The 17138-nt window shown below is 47.8% G+C and overlaps 1 protein-coding gene across 1 annotated transcript; it reads left to right on the top strand.

Moving 5' to 3' along the window:
- ALKBH5 (alkB homolog 5, RNA demethylase) lies at positions 1-15047 on the top strand (the record flags this gene model as incomplete). The annotated part of the gene is made up of 4 exons (XM_030886491.2): positions 1-635; positions 8131-8211; positions 12434-12589; positions 13326-15047. Coding segments are annotated over 4 exons (1050 nt in total), but the record flags the coding sequence as incomplete, so codon positions are not given.
- Between the last annotated feature and the right edge of the window lie 2091 nt (positions 15048-17138).

Raw genomic sequence — 17138 nt, 5'->3', positions numbered from 1 at the left:
GCCGCCGCCGAGCCCTACTCGGGGCCCGGGGCCAAGCGCAAGTTCCAGGAAGACTCGGACCAGGAGCGCAGCGACTACGAGGAACAGCAGCTGCAGCGGGACGAGGAGGCGCGCAAGGTGAAGAGCGGCATCCGCCAGATGCGCCTCTTCAGTCAGGACGAGTGCGCCAAGATCGAGGCCCGCATCGACGAGGTGGTGTCCCGCGCCGAGAAGGGCCTGTACAACGAGCACACGGTCGACCGGGCCCCGCTGCGCAACAAGTACTTCTTCGGCGAGGGCTACACGTACGGCGCGCAGCTGCAGAAGCGCGGGCCCGGCCAGGAGCGCCTCTACCCGCCGGGCGACGTGGACGAGATCCCCGAGTGGGTGCACCAGCTGGTGATCCAGAAGCTGGTGGAGCACCGCGTCATCCCCGAGGGCTTCGTCAACAGCGCCGTCATCAACGACTACCAGCCGGGCGGCTGCATTGTGTCGCACGTGGACCCCATCCACATCTTCGAGCGCCCCATCGTGTCCGTGTCCTTCTTCAGCGACTCGGCCCTCTGCTTCGGCTGCAAGTTCCAGTTTAAGCCCATCCGGGTGTCGGAACCTGTGCTTTCCCTGCCTGTGCGCAGGGGGAGCGTGACTGTGCTCAGGTAACCGCCGGCTCGCCCGCCCGCCCGCCCGCGCGCCGGCCAGCCCAGACCAGCTCTGCTGCGCGTAGGCTCTGGGGGGTTGGGGGAAAGATGGCAGGGGACCAGGAGCGGATCTGGCTTCCTGTACCCCCTTGGTGGGCGGGCTGGACGCCGTCATGGATGTAAAGGAGAATTCATTCGAAGGCATTTTTTGCTAGAAGGGAGTGGGCTGGGTTTCACGACCCTCGGGTCTGCTTCCCTGTGTTCTGTTAAAGCACTGGTCACCTGTCCTTTCCGGTCTCTGTCCGTTTCACAGAAGCAAGTTGAACTTCAGCCATCCGAAAGCCTCGCCAGCAGTGCTGTGTGTGGGGCTTAACAGAGGGCTGGATTCCTTAACAGCAAATGCCCACAGAAGAAGGCCCTTGAGAGTACTTAATTGAAGCGCAGTCCCTATTCCCTGGGCGTGGGGGTGGGGTGTGTCTTGTCAGTGTGTCCAGCAGTGACTTCCCAGGAGTAGCACTTGGCAGAAACAGGGTTCAACACAATCTTAAGCTTTCTCCCCTCTTGGCTGCCGAAGAGCCCACTAGGCCTTTTAAGCTGTTTCTGTCTTCAGGACTCGAGACAACAAAATGAAGTGAGAGTCTCTTAAGCTGCCATTGAGCCTTGTAGTTTTGTCAGGAGCAGAGCTTCCGTCCTTGTTGAGGCTTAGTGCTTGCCCTGCCCCCCAGAGAACCTAAAGCAGAAGAATGTATTTGAAAATAAACATAGGGATCTGCTTCAGTAATCCCCCAGACACCTGGTAGGTTAGGTCTAGGCTGCAGCTACCCTACCCTGCTTCGTGGAGCACTGAATTAAGCAACAGGATTAAGACACTTGGGGGTTTTTCTGTGTAGGCTTTGAGGCACAAGGTGATGGTAGGGTACCTGGGACCCTCTTTCTATTTGGGCAGGACCTTTGTCTCATTTTGGTTGACCAGCTGAGGCTGCTTCCCTAATGAGATGGCGGCAGAGCCTTGTGATGTCCGAGGTCTCCTACTGGGAACGTATGGGATGTCAGTGACAAAAGAAGTTGTATTTTGGCTTCTTTGTACCACTGACCTTGTGCCCCCAACAGGAACCCAGAGGGCCATTTACCAGTCCAGTGTCCCTTTGCCATTCAGGCTTAAGAGCATGGCATTTCCAGAGCAGTGTCTGGGCATATCCCTTTTCTAGGGCAGAGACCCTCTCAGGAGGCCTGCTGCCTACTACAGGTTGGTGTCTGGCTCTGTCCAAGGCCTGAAAGGCCCTTATATAATACAAGAGCAATTTGATCTTTCGTTAGATATTAATTTTCCACGTAGTCATGGGCCTTCAGGATTGTTTTCAGGAGGTGGAGTAGTGGCAGGTATGTAGCAGAGAATAGTAAAATCCTAAAGCTTTCCCAGTCCCTTCTACCTGCTGAATTCTGGTGTGGCTCCGGAGTTAAGTGTGAGACTCTCGGCCCTGTTCTGAGAAATGCTGCCCCGGGCTTTGAATTCAGTGTTCTCATTTGCATTGGGAGCTTGTGGGCGATCTTGGAGCATTTTTCACCTCTGCAAATTGGGGACCCTGGGGACTTTTGATGTCTATCAGAATTAAATGTGGTTGGTGATTTAGGTATGTGATACAGAGCCTGGAACATGGGAGGTCCTTAAAAAGGTGCTTCCTTTCATATACAGCTCGATTGCTGGCGGGTGGCTAGGAATTTGCTGAAGCATGAATCATGGCTCATCATGGAGGTTATATCCCAGCTGGGACCACAGACAATGAGGAATCAGAACCCAGGAGGCTAACCGCACGAGTACACTGGGGGCATGTTGAAAGTTTTGAGGAGGAAGTAAGCTGGAACTTGCCAGATGACTAGGAGTTTCACTAGGTAAAGCAGATAGGTCTGCAGTTGCAATGGCTGTGGCAGCGGTAGCAGGATGACAGTGTTCATCCCGGGAGAAGGAAGACACAATCATCCAGCTCCCGTTGAAAACACTGCCCTGGGGTTCTGAAGCACCATCCCTCTAATTTGCATCTCATAGCCCCTGCTCACTTAGTACTTTCAGCTTGCTCAGTGTGCAGGTGGGTGGATGCTTGCTTGCCTCTTAGCGGTGTCCCTCTTAAAATCCTTGCTTGGGCTTTTCCCCAAGCTGGGAGGAAAGGCGATGCTTTCTTAGTTCTTTGCACATATCCTAGCCCTGAGCTGATAGCTATAAACTCCTACATCTAAGGGCAGGGGCTGTTTAAAATAACGGCATTCTGTGGAAGGGGAGGGGTTCTAGTAATTCTCCTCTGACTCAGGCTTTAGTTGGTGTGCGTGGCAGTGGTGCCTGTTCCTGTCCAAGGAAACATGACAAGAATAAGTGTTTTATTTTAATAGTTCTGTATGCAGATATGTATCAAACATTGGCTCAGTGGCCAATGTCTAAGCTTGGACACTTAGAATAGAACAGTGTCTCATGAACGTGCTTTGAAGTGCTCCTTCCCAAACCCAGTTGGTAGGTAACCTTTTTTTTTTTTTTTTTAAACCTTACTGTGTTTGGCCTGAGTGGGTCCTTCTTCATGTTTGTTCTTTAGGGAAGTAAATATTCTTGTGTGTGTGTGTACACTTTTTTAATATCAACCCTTTCCACGTGCTCCCTTCCTGTAGTGTGAATAGGGTAGATTAAAACACTCATAAGGGTTAATTGGAATAATTATCTCAAAGCTAATTGCTTCCTGTTACTTTTAACTACTGCTACCTGGGCTGTGGTTGTGGCCATATTCCAGAGACCCAGGCCTTGGCTGCCCAAGTAGAAATGATTCTTGTCTGTCTCTCGCCAGTCATAAGTATACATACACTGGTGGACTCAGCCCGTGGCATCCATTTAAAAGTTGGTGTTGGGTAGCATGGATACCTCTTATTGGTTCTGGGCTAAGAGCTGAGCTTGTGCATTAGGCTAAAAGCAAAATTAAGCTTTCTGCTTAAACATAGTTAAGGAAGTAGGGCAGATAGATAGGTCCTGGGCTTCATCTGTGTTGAGTCTTCTGGCTCCCTGTGACAAAAAGGAGTCGGGATAAAGCCAGGGCAGCATACTCTACGGCAGAGGGCTTTGGCTGCCCTTAGTGCTGCTAGGCCTGGCAACACAGAGGTTGTCAAAGAAAAGGAAGCTGGCAGGCAAGCTATGGTCTTCATCACAAAGCTCTGAGCAAATAGAGGGATAAGTAGGCCATGAAAATTTCAGGTCTGACTGACCGTTTTAGGCAGGCCAGTTGCTACGTAACCTTCACTGAGATGTAGTGTTAGCTGTGTAGGGGTATGAGATCATCTTTATAGATCTGATCCCTGGGAGTGGGCCCCAGGCTTATTTGCTGGTACTTTGTTGAGGTACCCAGGACAGATTTGAACCTTGTTGCCAGGAAAACAAAACCAAATGACAAATACCACCCTCAACCCTGTGCATGTGCACACGCAGCCCCTCCCTAAAACCCCCCACCCCCCAAAAAATCAGAGTAGCTTAGACACTGAAACAAAGTTTGATGTCGGACCTGATTGGAGTTCCAGCCCCACCACTATAGCTGTTTAACCTTGGGCAAGTTACTTTAACTTTTCCTTATCTGCAAAGTAAGGTTAAGGCCATATTATAGAAAATTGAGTCTCTCACACTACTACATATAAAGTTTAGCTAAAAATGTCTCCAAAGTTGTGCTGCCCTCTATACTCAACTCTTTGTACCATAATATGTACAGACTAACTTCCTTCTGGTTCCAGAAAGCTCTGGGACTTCTCATGAAGTTAGTCCACATGTCATATGGGGACTGGGGCTGGTAAGTAACTTGGAGTTTGAATTTCAGGCCTTCGAGTCTTATCAGTAAGGGTGACTCTGCTGCCTGGGGCAAGTGGCTTCAGCTGCCAGGGAAGTTATCCCTATACCAGGACCTTGGCTAGTCTCTGGTCCACTTCAGCCTGGACATGGCCTGAAGTAGGAGGCCATCTTGGAAACACACATTGACAACTTAATCTCCGACATTGTCTCTTGTAGGAGAAATACACAGTTCCTTACAGAGGTTTTCAGACTCATTTAACCTGCGCCTTAATTCTTGGAGTAAGAGCTTTGCTGTGTTCTGTGGATATAAAAACAGACTAAAGTAGTAAAACAGTTAGCAAACATTTTATCCAACATCCATTGTGTACAAAGATGAGTAAGGTCTTTGAACACTTTTTCTGGTAGACAGTTTCTCCAAGGCCAAATATAGTAAGTAGTACAGAGGTATGGGTTAATGTAGGGGAGGAGGGGGAGTCAGATAAACTCTTCCCAGAGAAGGATTTAGGAAGCATTGACCTCATCACTCTAAGGTCTGGAGCTAGTGGGTGACAGGCCAGGCTGTCGGTGCGCACTACTGTGGATGTGGAGGAGAACCATGGGACTCAGCCCAGGTGGCATGCAACTGACCAGCATGGAGCAGGCTCTCCTTTCACTTCCTGTGAAAACGAGCTGGAGGCACTGAAACTGCTTCACGCCAAGAGTAGGGCTGGACCTAGGGCTTATTAGGTTTCCAGCTGGCAGAATGGGACTTTCGGTTTCTCTATGCTGGGTTGACCCCTCTTCTGGTCCTACCTTCATAACTCCTGCTGAAGTTTGATTAGGAGAACTTTTGTTGGACAGAACTCAACCTTCCCACTGCAGAGAAAGCAGGTTCTCTGAGGAAAATTCTCTGAGGAAGAGTCAGTAGGCTATGCCACAGCTGCCAGGAAGTTCAAGGAGATGGAGGTTAATGAGCCTTCCAGGTAGCCTCGGTGCCAAGTCTGTTTCCGTGGGGCTGTGCGGTCTATTGCCAGGCTACCTCTTCCAAGACCTGGGTGCAGCAGCAGAAACCTGGCATGGCTTGTCCTCCATTCTAGAGTCCTGTTAGGGACTGGGGGCATTTAAACTTTGACAGATGTCTAGATTAGCTCCAGAAAAAAAAATTACTTTATATATATATAAAGTTTATTTTCAGAACTATAGTTTTTAAAGTAGTTCCTTGTTGAGGGTGGAAAGTCAGGGCCCTTAAAGTGCCCGTTGCCAAATGAAACAGATAACACTCCTTAATAGTATGGAAGGCTGCCTACAATGGGGACTGTGGATTTGGGTCTTAAAATGCCTTGTAATGTTGGGTTGCTTAGCTGTTTAGGAAGAGTGTGTGTGTGTGTGTAACTCTTGTGAGTTACACACACACACCTCCATCCTCCCAAGTGTGGAATGGCAAGCGCACAGCATGAGAACTAGCGCTCGTAGGTCTGGGAGTGGAGCCCAAGAGACATGTGCATTTGACAGGCGCTGAACTCAAAAGCTCTGGCTTACCCCAGGGTAGTCCAATGTCAAGTGCTTAGTATATGGGAGTGATTGATATATGGTGGTACCCTGTCTTATCTAGGTAAATCTCAAGCCATCCCTGGTGGTCCAGTGTTTAGCATTCAGTGATCTCTCAAGACAACCTCAGGAGTCTTCCCACTGCCCTCCTCACCAAGGCCCTCAATCATGTAATCATAAACACTGATTATGCTGGAAGGGAACAGATGCTGCCTGCCTCCTGTTAAAATCATTTAGTAGCCACAAAAGAATGGCCAAGAACCCTTATCACAGATGAAGAAACAAGTTTAGGATCAGCACTGTAAGGTTTCAAAGGTGACAAAGCGGAGGTTCATACCAGATCTCCCAGTCACTGTGTAGCAGGTCTCACTGTGTGTTAAAGGATAGTAATAGATGTTATTTGAGAGATGATTCTTTGGTCAGTGTGCAGTTAAAGTCAGTAGGTTCTTTTGATGTAATAATTCTGTGGTCCCTTAACATACTGCATTTTGAACTGTTATTTGCATGAAAGTTTACAGAGCAAATTGGTTTTCCATTCAATTCACTTTTGTTTCATGACAGATTGCAATTCCTACAATATAATTATAGCATTTGTCCCAGTTCCCCCGTGTGTTGATCACTCCATCTTCCCTTTCCCATCCATTTCTGCCTTCTGAGCTCTGTCCCTGGGCAAATGCTGCCATTTTGATCTCAAATGGTTACTTGTTCTAAGGCAGTGGTTCTCAACCTGTGGGTCGTGACCCCTTTGGGGGTCAAATCACCCGAATTCATAACAGTAGCAAAATTACAGTTGTGAAGTAGCAATGAAAATAATTTTATGGTTGTGGGGTCACCACAACATGAGAAACTGTATTAAAGGGTCACGGCATTAGGAAGGTTGGGAACCACTGTTCTAAGGGGTTCATACCTCAGTGTTATTCTTCACCTTACAGGCTTATATAATTTGAGGTTGAAAGCTGAATTGTGGGGTGAGTTCAATTTCAGGCTCAAAAGGTGTATAAGGACCACAGTCTGTCTTTAGGAGACCAGTTTGCTGATCTTTTTATGCATTTGAGTTTTGTTCCACATGTTTCACCCACTGTTCAGAACCTCCGATTGGGAGTCCTTTTCAGAGTGGTCAGAGTAGTGATAGCTGGACATTGCCTAGTTCTTCTGTTAGGGTCGTGGAGGCTGAGGCTGGGGTTTTCTCTTCACTCTCATCCAACTTTTGTCTGTGGTTGGACCAGCCTATCTTTTTTTAATTGAGTCCTTCCCAGGCTTGCGGAGTTCAGACAATTTAGTCTAGGTCCTTACAGCTGCTCATGAGAAGGGAGCTGATTAGCAGCCAAGGAGTGTGCAGGCTTTGTGGTCCAGGGACAGTCAGGAAGCCTAAGACGGTGTTCACCTCCTGCTAGACCTATTGCTGAGAATGTTTCTGGCTGTGTAGAGTTGCCTCATGTGGTGATGGAGCCTGAGAGGGAGAGGGTGGTCATGTGGGTGCCGTTCTCTCAGTGAGGAGCTTGCTTCAGGGTTTCAAATTAGACTTAACTGTGAAGAGGACAATCATCTATCCACATTCATTGATCTCTAAGCAGTTTCAAAAATCAAGTAGCTTGTTAAAAATATTTGTGATGGAAATTTCTGAAATATCCTCAGCACAGCAATCTTCTAAAGTTTGGATTTCTGTAAATGGAAGCTTTGAAACATTTGTTTTTATTTTTTATCTGTAGACAAACTCCTTTTTGAACAATGCAGTCTTAGATTATCTTGGTAACCTATTATTGTTAGCATCTGCTTGGCTGCCTCTGCAAACTGAAGGAAGGAAGAGAGAACAAGAGATCTGATGCTTTGTCTCTCATCAAGGTCTGACTTCAGTCACTCCAGCAACCTTCATAGGTGCTACAAAGGTGACCCTTTAAAAAGGAGGAACTCTTGATCTGTTGGCAGCTATTCCTGCTTTGACTCTGCCTTAAGAGGCCATTGGAACACTTTACCCCAGGCTTTTCCTTGAGTGTTATCTGGCTGAAAGCTTAATTTGGTATTTCCCATCCTTGGAGATCTTTGAACCTCTCAAATCACTGCCTGTCTCCCCTGCGGCAGGGGGATGGGACAGAGGGCAGCCCTGTTGCTATTCCTTTCCCAGGGGACTTCCGTTGCTTGTCCATTTTCCCCACTCACATGCTCTGTGTTTATTTTCAGTGGATACGCTGCTGATGAAATCACTCACTGCATACGGCCTCAGGACATCAAGGAGCGCCGAGCAGTCATCATCCTCAGGAAGTAAGTACCCCCCTGATGCCTGCCACCTTTTGTCTTGCCTTCAGGCCTGTCTGAAGGTGTAGGGTTAGATTCCCTTAGAGCTCATGAGTCTTCTCTATCAATAGCCTGGGAGTGGAGGTAACTGAGTTCTCTTACCTTTTTAAAATTTGAATTTTGTTTATGGAGTTTGGGCCTGAGCAAAGGCACACTTTCCCAGTGTTTATGGCCATAGCCTTGAGAAGTGAGAGCATTCTTTCAGGACCCACCCCCCACATCTTTTTCCTCACCTCCTTGGCCTGATTTGTCACGTGTGCTTTCACTGATTATTTTTAGACTCTGCCTTAGCAGCCTGCTTTAAAAATGCTTGGGTTTTCACTTCAGTGAGAAGCAGGGAGTGAGAAGAGAAAACAGGCGGAGTGTTAGGGTGCAGCTTATAGCTGTGCTCAGCCCGCCCGCCCCCCACCCTCCTGTAAAGGAATCGGGAGGTATGGCCTAACACTTAACACCAATGAACCTTTGGCCACTGGAGGCACTTCTGCCCTTCTCATGGTGAGTGGACTGGAATTTGCAGAAGCCAGAGCCATGTTGATTTAGCTGAAACAAGCTTTCTTCATAAGGAGTTCCAGAGAGGGATCGGCGGTTGCATAGGTTCATATAGTAGAAGCCCAGGAGCAAGACAAGACTCAGCCTTGGTCAGGATATCATATAGTTTATCTTTTTCTTTTACTTTAAATCTTTATTATTTGAGAGCAGTTTTAGGTTTTCACAAAAATTGTAAAGATAATTGCCAAATACAGTCCACACCTGATTTTTTTCCTTGGTGCACTTTGTCAAAATTCATGAACTCATTCCATTAACTGAAGTCCATACTTTATTCCAGTTTTAGTTTTTCCTTGGTTTCTGTTCTGAGACCCCATCCAGGATTCCACGTTCTGTTTAGTCATCATGTCTCCTGGGCTCCTCTTGGCTGTGACAGTGTCTCAGACTTTGCCTTTAATGACATTGACAGTTTTGAGGAGTACAGGTTAGAAGATTTACAGAATGCTCCTGAGTCTTAGCGTTTTTCTCGTAGTTAGATTGGAATTAGGGGTTTGGGGAAGACTGTGGAGATGAATTGGCCATTCTTACCACATCCTATCAAGGGTATATACACTATCAACATGACTTCTCATTCTCACTATGCTAACTTTGATCACCTTTCTGAGGTCATATTTGTCAAGTTTCTCCATTGTACAGTTATTCTCATGCTGTGGTCTTTGGAAGCAAGTCATAAGTCGTGTAAGGGTGGGTTCTTTATTATTTAGAACTCTTCTTTTTTTTTTCTGCCTACTTATTATATATTCAATCATTTATCAGTATGGACTCATAGACATTTATAATTTTTTTTTAACGTTTAAACTTTTGAGTTAATGCTGTTTTGTTTTGCTGTTTTTTTATCTTTTTAATTTTGATTGCTAATTTTGATATTTTGGCCATTGAGACCACCTGGAACCCCAGAATAATATGAGGTCTCTGACACTTTGTGAAGTCAGAACTTTGGGTTTGTTTCATCTGTAGAATAGATATGAACTCAATCTCTGGGCAGTCCTGAAAATCAGGGGCTCTGGGCAAACCTCTGCCTCTCTCCTTTAGTCTGTAAATAGTCTCAGAATTGGCCAGAGGGCAGATTTTATCTGCTTTTCCACTTCCTTTTCTTCTGGTTACCAACATTGGTTAAAACCCAGAACCTGGACGTGGTAGCCCAGTAGTACAACATTCCCGCACTCTGCACCATTCTCCCCTAAGTCATTTCTTTTTAAGCTACCCCTGATATCTCCAACTGCAATCGGGGGCATAAGCACTCACACAGCACACAAACACACCCTACCCAACCTTCCAGTCTGCAGTAAGAATTGTATCACCATCTGAAGTTCCCTCGGCACTCCTTTGTGTAGTCTCTCATAGCCTATATTCTGCTTGTGAATGTCCAAGTTTGTATTCTCTGGGGGCCGGGAGATCTGTTAGTGTGGGAGGTGCATCAGTCACTGGTGGGGAAGCAGCTCCAGAGCAGTTGTGGGGACTTTTCCTAAAGAAGAAGTTGGGGATGTGGTAGAAAGAGGACCATCTTGGCTCCAGGAACCATTGTGACCTTGGAGGGTCTCTGGCAGTCTTGAGGTCTTTTGGCAAAACCATGTTCAGACAGAGGAGTTGGTTACACCTTGCCTTCTGAGTTTGGGTAAAGAGTGCATGGACTGCTAAGGGAAGGTCTGGGGCAGGGGTCCTCAAACTTTTTAAACCGGGCCAGTTCATTGTCCCTCAGATATGTTGGAGGACCAGACTACAGTTTTTTAAAAATATGAACAAATTCCTATGCACACTGCACATATCTTATATTGAAGTAAAAAAAGAAATGGGGCAAAAACACCTGGCAGGCCGGATAAATGTCCTCGGCCAACCGTAGTTTGAGGACCCCTGGTCTAGGGACTCTTGTCACTGACCCTGGTCAGTCAAAGCTGGAAAGCTTTTTCTAAGGGCTCATGAGGGAAAAGGGGTAGGCAGCGTCCAAGTGTTTCTTTGGCTCACTATGAGTCCACTCCTTTGAGCAAGGAAGTGGTGCCCTTGATGTGTGGGTGGGCTGAGAGACCACTCCCAGGAAGGTTAGGACTGGTGGCTAGATGTCTTCCCAAGAACTCCAGGAGCAGAATCCTCAGGGTAGTTGGTATTATACTCTCTGAGTCACCATACATTGTGGGTTACACGTTGAGCTGCTGCTTACCACAAAGTCAGTGGTTCAGACCCATCAGCCATTCCTTAGGAGAAAGATGAGCCTGTCAACTCCTGTAAAGATTTACAGAAACCCAGAGGGACTTTTTTGTTCTGCCCTGTAGGGTCGCTGTGAGTCTGAATCAACTAGATGGCAGTGAGACCAAATCAGGGTGAGACTTTGAATGCTAGATCTGGAGGTGGTGGTGGTCCCTCAGTGGTTGGCATAAAGGAGCACCCAAGCACTGCCCATGCCTTGTGTCAGTGAGGTAGATAGCTTTGAGTTTCTAAGAAAATGGAGCTCTGAGAAGGGGTTCCTTGTTTGTTTGTCTTGTACAAGTAACTGTTTTAAATGAAGGTGAGGCTTCTTTCTAGAGTGGAGTGAGGCAGCAGGCTGTAGACTAGTCAGCTCTTTGGACCCTTCAGTCTTTCATAACTATGTCTGAATGTTGCTCTATCTTAGCCCACCCAGCATGCATATTTTCTTGGTCAGTGTTTGGTGTTGGCAGCTCGTCCCACTGGCCTTCATCTCGTGTGGCCACCTGATCTTGTCTGGCCAGAAGGATGGAGTTGGGGAGGTAGAGGACTTGGGTGGAGGAAGAACATAAGAGCATATGTTCTAGCATGCCCCTGGGTTTGGCACATTCAGGATCTTAACCCTCCTGGGGGAGGGTCTTTTAAAGGAACTGAGAGGCTCACTAGCTTCTAAGATAAACAGAAATTCGGACAGGGTGAGGGGGTGAGATGTGTGCAGTGCTCAGTGGCCCAGTCGGGTTGGGGCAGGGCCTGGCTGACATCCATAGAGCCTTGACTCCTGAACTTAGGTGTGCAAGGGTGTAGTGTGATGGTGTAACCAGGCAGAACAATTTGGAGAAGCCCCAAGAGGGATGGGGGATGTCTCGCAGACCTGTGTTTAGAGAAGGTGTGCCGACTCTGGTCTAGGCCAACTCTGGTCTAGGCTTAGCAGCCTGGGGCAAGCAGAAAGCCAAACGCGTGTCGACCAGAGCATCCCCAAGCCAAACTTGTGGCTTGGAGTGGGCTGGGCTCCTGGTTCTGCCACTCTTAGGTAGGAGAACTGGCAAATTGTGCCCCAGCTTTAGTGTCCCTGTGTGTACATTAAGGGAGGAGGGAATCTGACGTTTTCCTCTAGTGCCCCCTACAGGCTTGGGGCTTTACACAAGGATAAGGGAGGTGTCTGTTCCAGTGTGCTGATGCCTGCAAGCTGGGCCCTTTGTCCGCAGGCAAATGAAACAGATGCTTCCCAAGCGTTTCTGCACCTGAGTGGACCGAAGTGCTTCACTCTGTCAAGACAGCACTTTGAGGTCTTTGAGGCAGCGGTTCCCAAGCAGAAATATTACCCCTCCCTGCTCCTAAGCTTGAACTTTTGGAGGAGACTGAGGCCAGAGCAGAGACTGCTAGACAGGGCTGACTGGCCTCAACTCAGCCTGGCCAGAGGAAATTGGCCTGAGTGGGGCCAGCTCTATGTGCTTTTCTTTTACAGGACGAGGTTAGATGCACCCCGGTTGGAAACAAAGTCCCTGAGCAGCTCCTTGTTGCCACCAAGCTATGCTTCAGATCGCCTGTCGGGAAACAACAGAGACCCTGCTCTGAAGCCCAAGCGGTCCCATCGCAAGGCAGATCCTGATGCTGCCCACAGGTACTCAGCAGAGGCCCCTCTCTGAAGGCCAGCACACTGTAGAGTGAAGTGAGGTGAGGGATTGGCTGAGTGGGAGCTTGGGATCCCCACCCTCACATCTGCTTCTTCTGACTTGGTGGCACTAGTCCACCTAATGCCAAAGAGATGAGATTAGGCAAAGACGCTGGCAAATGAGAATACTTTGTAGGTTTTCCATGTCTTTGCTTATTTGTTCATTCCTATCCAGACAGATTCTTTAATGGGCTCACACTTAATACTAGAGGGAAACTTGGGACTTGGAAGATCAGAAACTCAGGGAAGTTACTTCAGTGTGAGGAGAGGTTTTTGAGGAGGTCGTACTTAGGCTGAGGCCTGAGGATAAGGAAGAAGTGCTGGGTAGGCCTAATCCCAAGGCTGGAAGGAAGATGATAGCTTGGTGGTTTCTGAGGCTAGCGGGATTGCTGACGGGGTGGAGAGAAAGGGGTGAGAAGGGCAGAGAAGTAGAGGTCTATGGCCTGGACCATGAAAGAGGATGAGGCAGTGATAGGAAAGGCCTCTTCTGTCTTGCAGCTCTAGCAATGTTCTGGGCACCAACCTGTGTTCCTCAGAGCCAAGTAGATCTCACAGGGCCATGGGAAATGTTTCAAAGACCAGGGTGGCTCAGTGAGCATTGGCTTGTGAGGCCAGTTTGTTCCCGTGAGAACCCTGGAGCCAAAGCAACCCATTATCCAGGTGACATGCTCCTCCTTCCTGGCAGGCCCCGGATCCTGGAGATGGACAAGGAAGAGAACCGTCGCTCAGTGCTGCTGCCCACACACCGGCGGAGGGGGAGCTTCAGTTCAGAGAACTACTGGCGCAAGTCCTACGAGTCCACAGAGGACTGCTCCGAGGCGGCCAGCAGCCCTACCCGGAAGGTGAAGATGAGGAGGCACTGAGGCCTGCTGCCTGCATCCCTCTGGGAACTCTGATTTAGCCTCACGTAGTTGCCCCCTCCTTTTGTTTCATTTTTGTTTTTGATGGTTCTTGTTTTGGGGTTTTTTAAAATCCAGTTATTTTTTTCCTTGGTTTGTTGTCTCAAAGGTTGAAGAACAGAATTGGCCAGGACCTAGGTCCTCGTGTTCGTGGTTTTCCTCCTGGATGGAAATGTCGGTGTTTGTTGAGCACAGAGACTAACACTGAAGTGGCCAGTAGATGTGTTGCGGCGGGAGGGGCAGTAGTCTTCAAATGGACCTGTGTTAAACTGGGTTTATTTAAAAGCAACAAAATGTTTTGATTGAGGAAATAATTGGTTTGGTTTAAGATTTAAATCGGTTCAGTATTTTAAAGTTTGATCTTCCGCCCCACCCCTTCCTTCACTGACATCTGCGCTTGGTTGAATTCTCTGGGAGCTTTACCAGGTCTGCCTGTAGCTTGCTCAGCCTTGGCTCTGCTACCCTCCCACTTCCCACCTGCTCTCTAGGTCCTGGAAGCTCATGCAAACACCATTTCTCCTTCTTTTGACAGTTGTTGGGGCTGGCTGGGTGGGGCACAGTTCCCAGGCCTGCATCCTCAGAGCTGTTACTGTGCCCTTGGGCTGCCCCTGAGCCCACTGGCATGCTTTGCCCACAATTCCTTAGGGCTGCCATGGTCCTGACCTCTTGCCAAAAGCATACCTCTTGGCTCGGTTGCTTCTTTCCAACATGTGTGTGATTATATGGAGCAGTTACGACTTGCCATGTCAGATCACTTTAGGATTGTTTCTAGCTAGAGAGACTGGTGTCCTCCCAAGTCTAGCATGTGGGGTGTGGAATATTGTTGTGGGGTGTGGTAGGATTTTTGTTTTGAGTTTTTAGTTTTCCTTTGGTCTCCTGGCTTTTTCCCTTTCCCTTCCCCTCTCCTACATAGGCCAGCTTGGGCCTTCTCCCACAGGGTCCCCTTGGGGAAGTGTCCACACCTATCTGCCTGCAGCATGCATCCAAGGCCAGGGCTCAGGCCTTCAGACCAGGTGGGTGCCCCTCTGCCTCAGGGTGGGTGGGAGCCGGGAGCGGACCTTAAAAAAAGTAATAAAAGAAATAAACAATGTAAAGTCTTTGGCAATTTCTACCCATTCAGATCCTCAAAGGCTGCAAGGTTTGCTAATCTAGATATATTAGGAATTTCTCCATGCCACCTGAGGCCAGGGCCTAGGCTTTCCTGAAAGCAGAGGCTCTCTGACCCTCCAGGTACCAACATCCCTCCAGGCCTTAACTTGTAAATGTCGTGCTGGTCCGAGGCTGCAGAGGCTGAGAATTTGGGCTGCCACCATCAAGCGGTCCCTCTGAGGGAACAGAACTTGTGCCAGCGTGGATTCCTCAAGTTGGGACTGTGTAACTAAAGCAATTGCAGGTTTATTTTTTTTACAGCTTTTTTCCCAAAAAAAGAAACAAGAGAGATTTGTAGTTGTATGTGCAGCACTTTGCCCTGAAATGTGTGCTCTACAATAAAAACCAAATCTAATATATTTTGAAACAATTGTCTGATGCTGTCATAAGAGAAGATTTGCCTTTGGTATTTCCTTATTCCCTTAAACTTTGGACAGAGGTGGGCCACACTTATCGCCCACTAGGACTCCACAGGAGAGGATTTGTCATGGACACACAGGCCTTCCTGTGGCATACAACTGCCCTCCCTCCAAGGAAGATTGGCTTCATAAACTTGGCTCCAGGGGCCAGAACTCAGCAAGAGGCCACTTTTCCTCGGATGGTCAGAGACTGCTTGCCATTGAGTGGGCACAGCAGCATAGCGGCCCAAGAGAAGGCCGTGGCTTTGTAGAAGATAAGCAGGTGGCTTTACACTGTACCCTTGCTGGGTTGCTTCTTTCCAACATAATATGTGTGGTTATATGGAGCAGTTAAATCACTTTAGGATTGTTTCTTCTTTGGTTCCCAGTAAGTGCTGAGCAAATCTCATGCATTTCCTGCTTCTAAGACATCCACAGGAGAAACAGGTGCTTCCAAGTGGATAGATGGGAGCCCAGAAATGGAATCGTATCCTGTCTGTGTCTGCCTCAAAACCAGATACGGTTCCCAGGGGCTGACCCAAGGCTATGAGAGTATTTCATTCTATTCAGTGTTCAGAGCCAGCCGGTAGTGAGAGCTTTCCTCTGGAAACTTGGGCAGCCACTTAACTGCCTGGTTAGCCAGAGAAGAGGAAACCCTGCAGGGAGCAGCTGTTGGCCAGGACTCTTTCTGGAAATGGGTCCATAAAAGGTAGCTCAACACCTCAATGTAGCTGTGGCTAAATGGGCCAGCAGGAGTAACTACTGGGCTGGGCAGACAATAGCCCAGAATTCATGAGACACTGAGGTGAGGGATAAAAATTGGCCTGAAGTCATTCAGATTGCATGTGACAGGGAACCAAAAGATGCCCCATAGGTAGTTGTGATAAAGCCAAACTTGTCCAACCCCTGGTGAAAGAGAACCCTCGTGTTACAGAAATGTGGAACCAGGGACTGGGGCTAATTCCATCTCAGAATTTGTGCAGGGAACCCATGTTCACCACCATCTGAATCCTCTGACCAGCCCTCAGCCCCTCTGGGCTCTAAAGGATGTGTAGGGACCATCACCTTGATTCCCTGAATCTTGCCATCCCTAGCCATCTATGACACTGGGCCAAGATGCTGAATCTGTCCATCTGGCCCTGTCCCCCCACCCCAGTTACGCCGTACACCCCAGCTCTGCATACAATCGGTACTTTTAACAACTGACCTGTCCCATGGCGCAAGTCAAGACTCAGAGACCAAGGAATAGAGCAAGGTCGCGTTCATTCAGAAAATAGTGTGCGCTGAACGTGCTGTGGATGTAAGACCTGTGCTGCAGTCAGCAGCTGACATCTTGGGAGGACGGCAAGCATGAAGTTATGCATAGCTACACATAGTGATAATTTTTACTGTTGAAGATCTGTCACATAAACTTAAAAATAACAAAACACGACTGTAAATTTCATGCCATTGGTGGTTTCTTATAATTCTTAATTTTTCTGAATTTTACTGTCTTATCAGATACAAGTGAGTGATTTTAACAAGCAATTCTATATTTTCAGTTTGAAAGGTCCAAGTTCAGAGTGCTAGTTCTAGGGAAAGTCCTGCTCTGCAGGGAAGGTCCTTATGTCTCCGAGCAGCTGCTCCTGGACAGTCTTAATATGGTTTGGCATTTCTCTTCCTGTGTCTTATTTCTCATACCTTTAATCTCTTTTATATAGCAAAGGGATTAACTCAGGATAACCCTACAGTAATCCTTTCTCAGTAATAAAAAGACCACTCCCAGATGGGATTATAACCCCAGGCCTAGAGTTTTGAATTTACAGCCATGTTTTTTGGAGGGGGAGGGGGGGATATAATTTATGACATTCTACCCCTTGGTCCATGTAAAGCACATTCACTTCACATCATTTTAATTCCAAATCAAAAATGCCTGCAGGATCATCTAAATCAAATATGAATGAGACTAGTATTCCATCCCGGGGCAGAATTCCTCTTCATCTGTGAATGTGAAATACAGAATACAAAGTTATGTTTCCAAAGCACAAGTGTGAAACAGGTACAACATAGACA

This window comes from Echinops telfairi, unplaced genomic scaffold (assembly GCF_000313985.2).
Source record: "Echinops telfairi isolate 266 unplaced genomic scaffold, ASM31398v2 ScPeMD7_2010;HRSCAF=2546, whole genome shotgun sequence".
Lineage (NCBI taxonomy): Eukaryota > Metazoa > Chordata > Mammalia > Afrosoricida > Tenrecidae > Echinops > Echinops telfairi.
The sequence above is the reverse complement of the archived record's forward strand: the minus strand, read 5'-3'. Positions and strand labels throughout refer to the sequence as shown.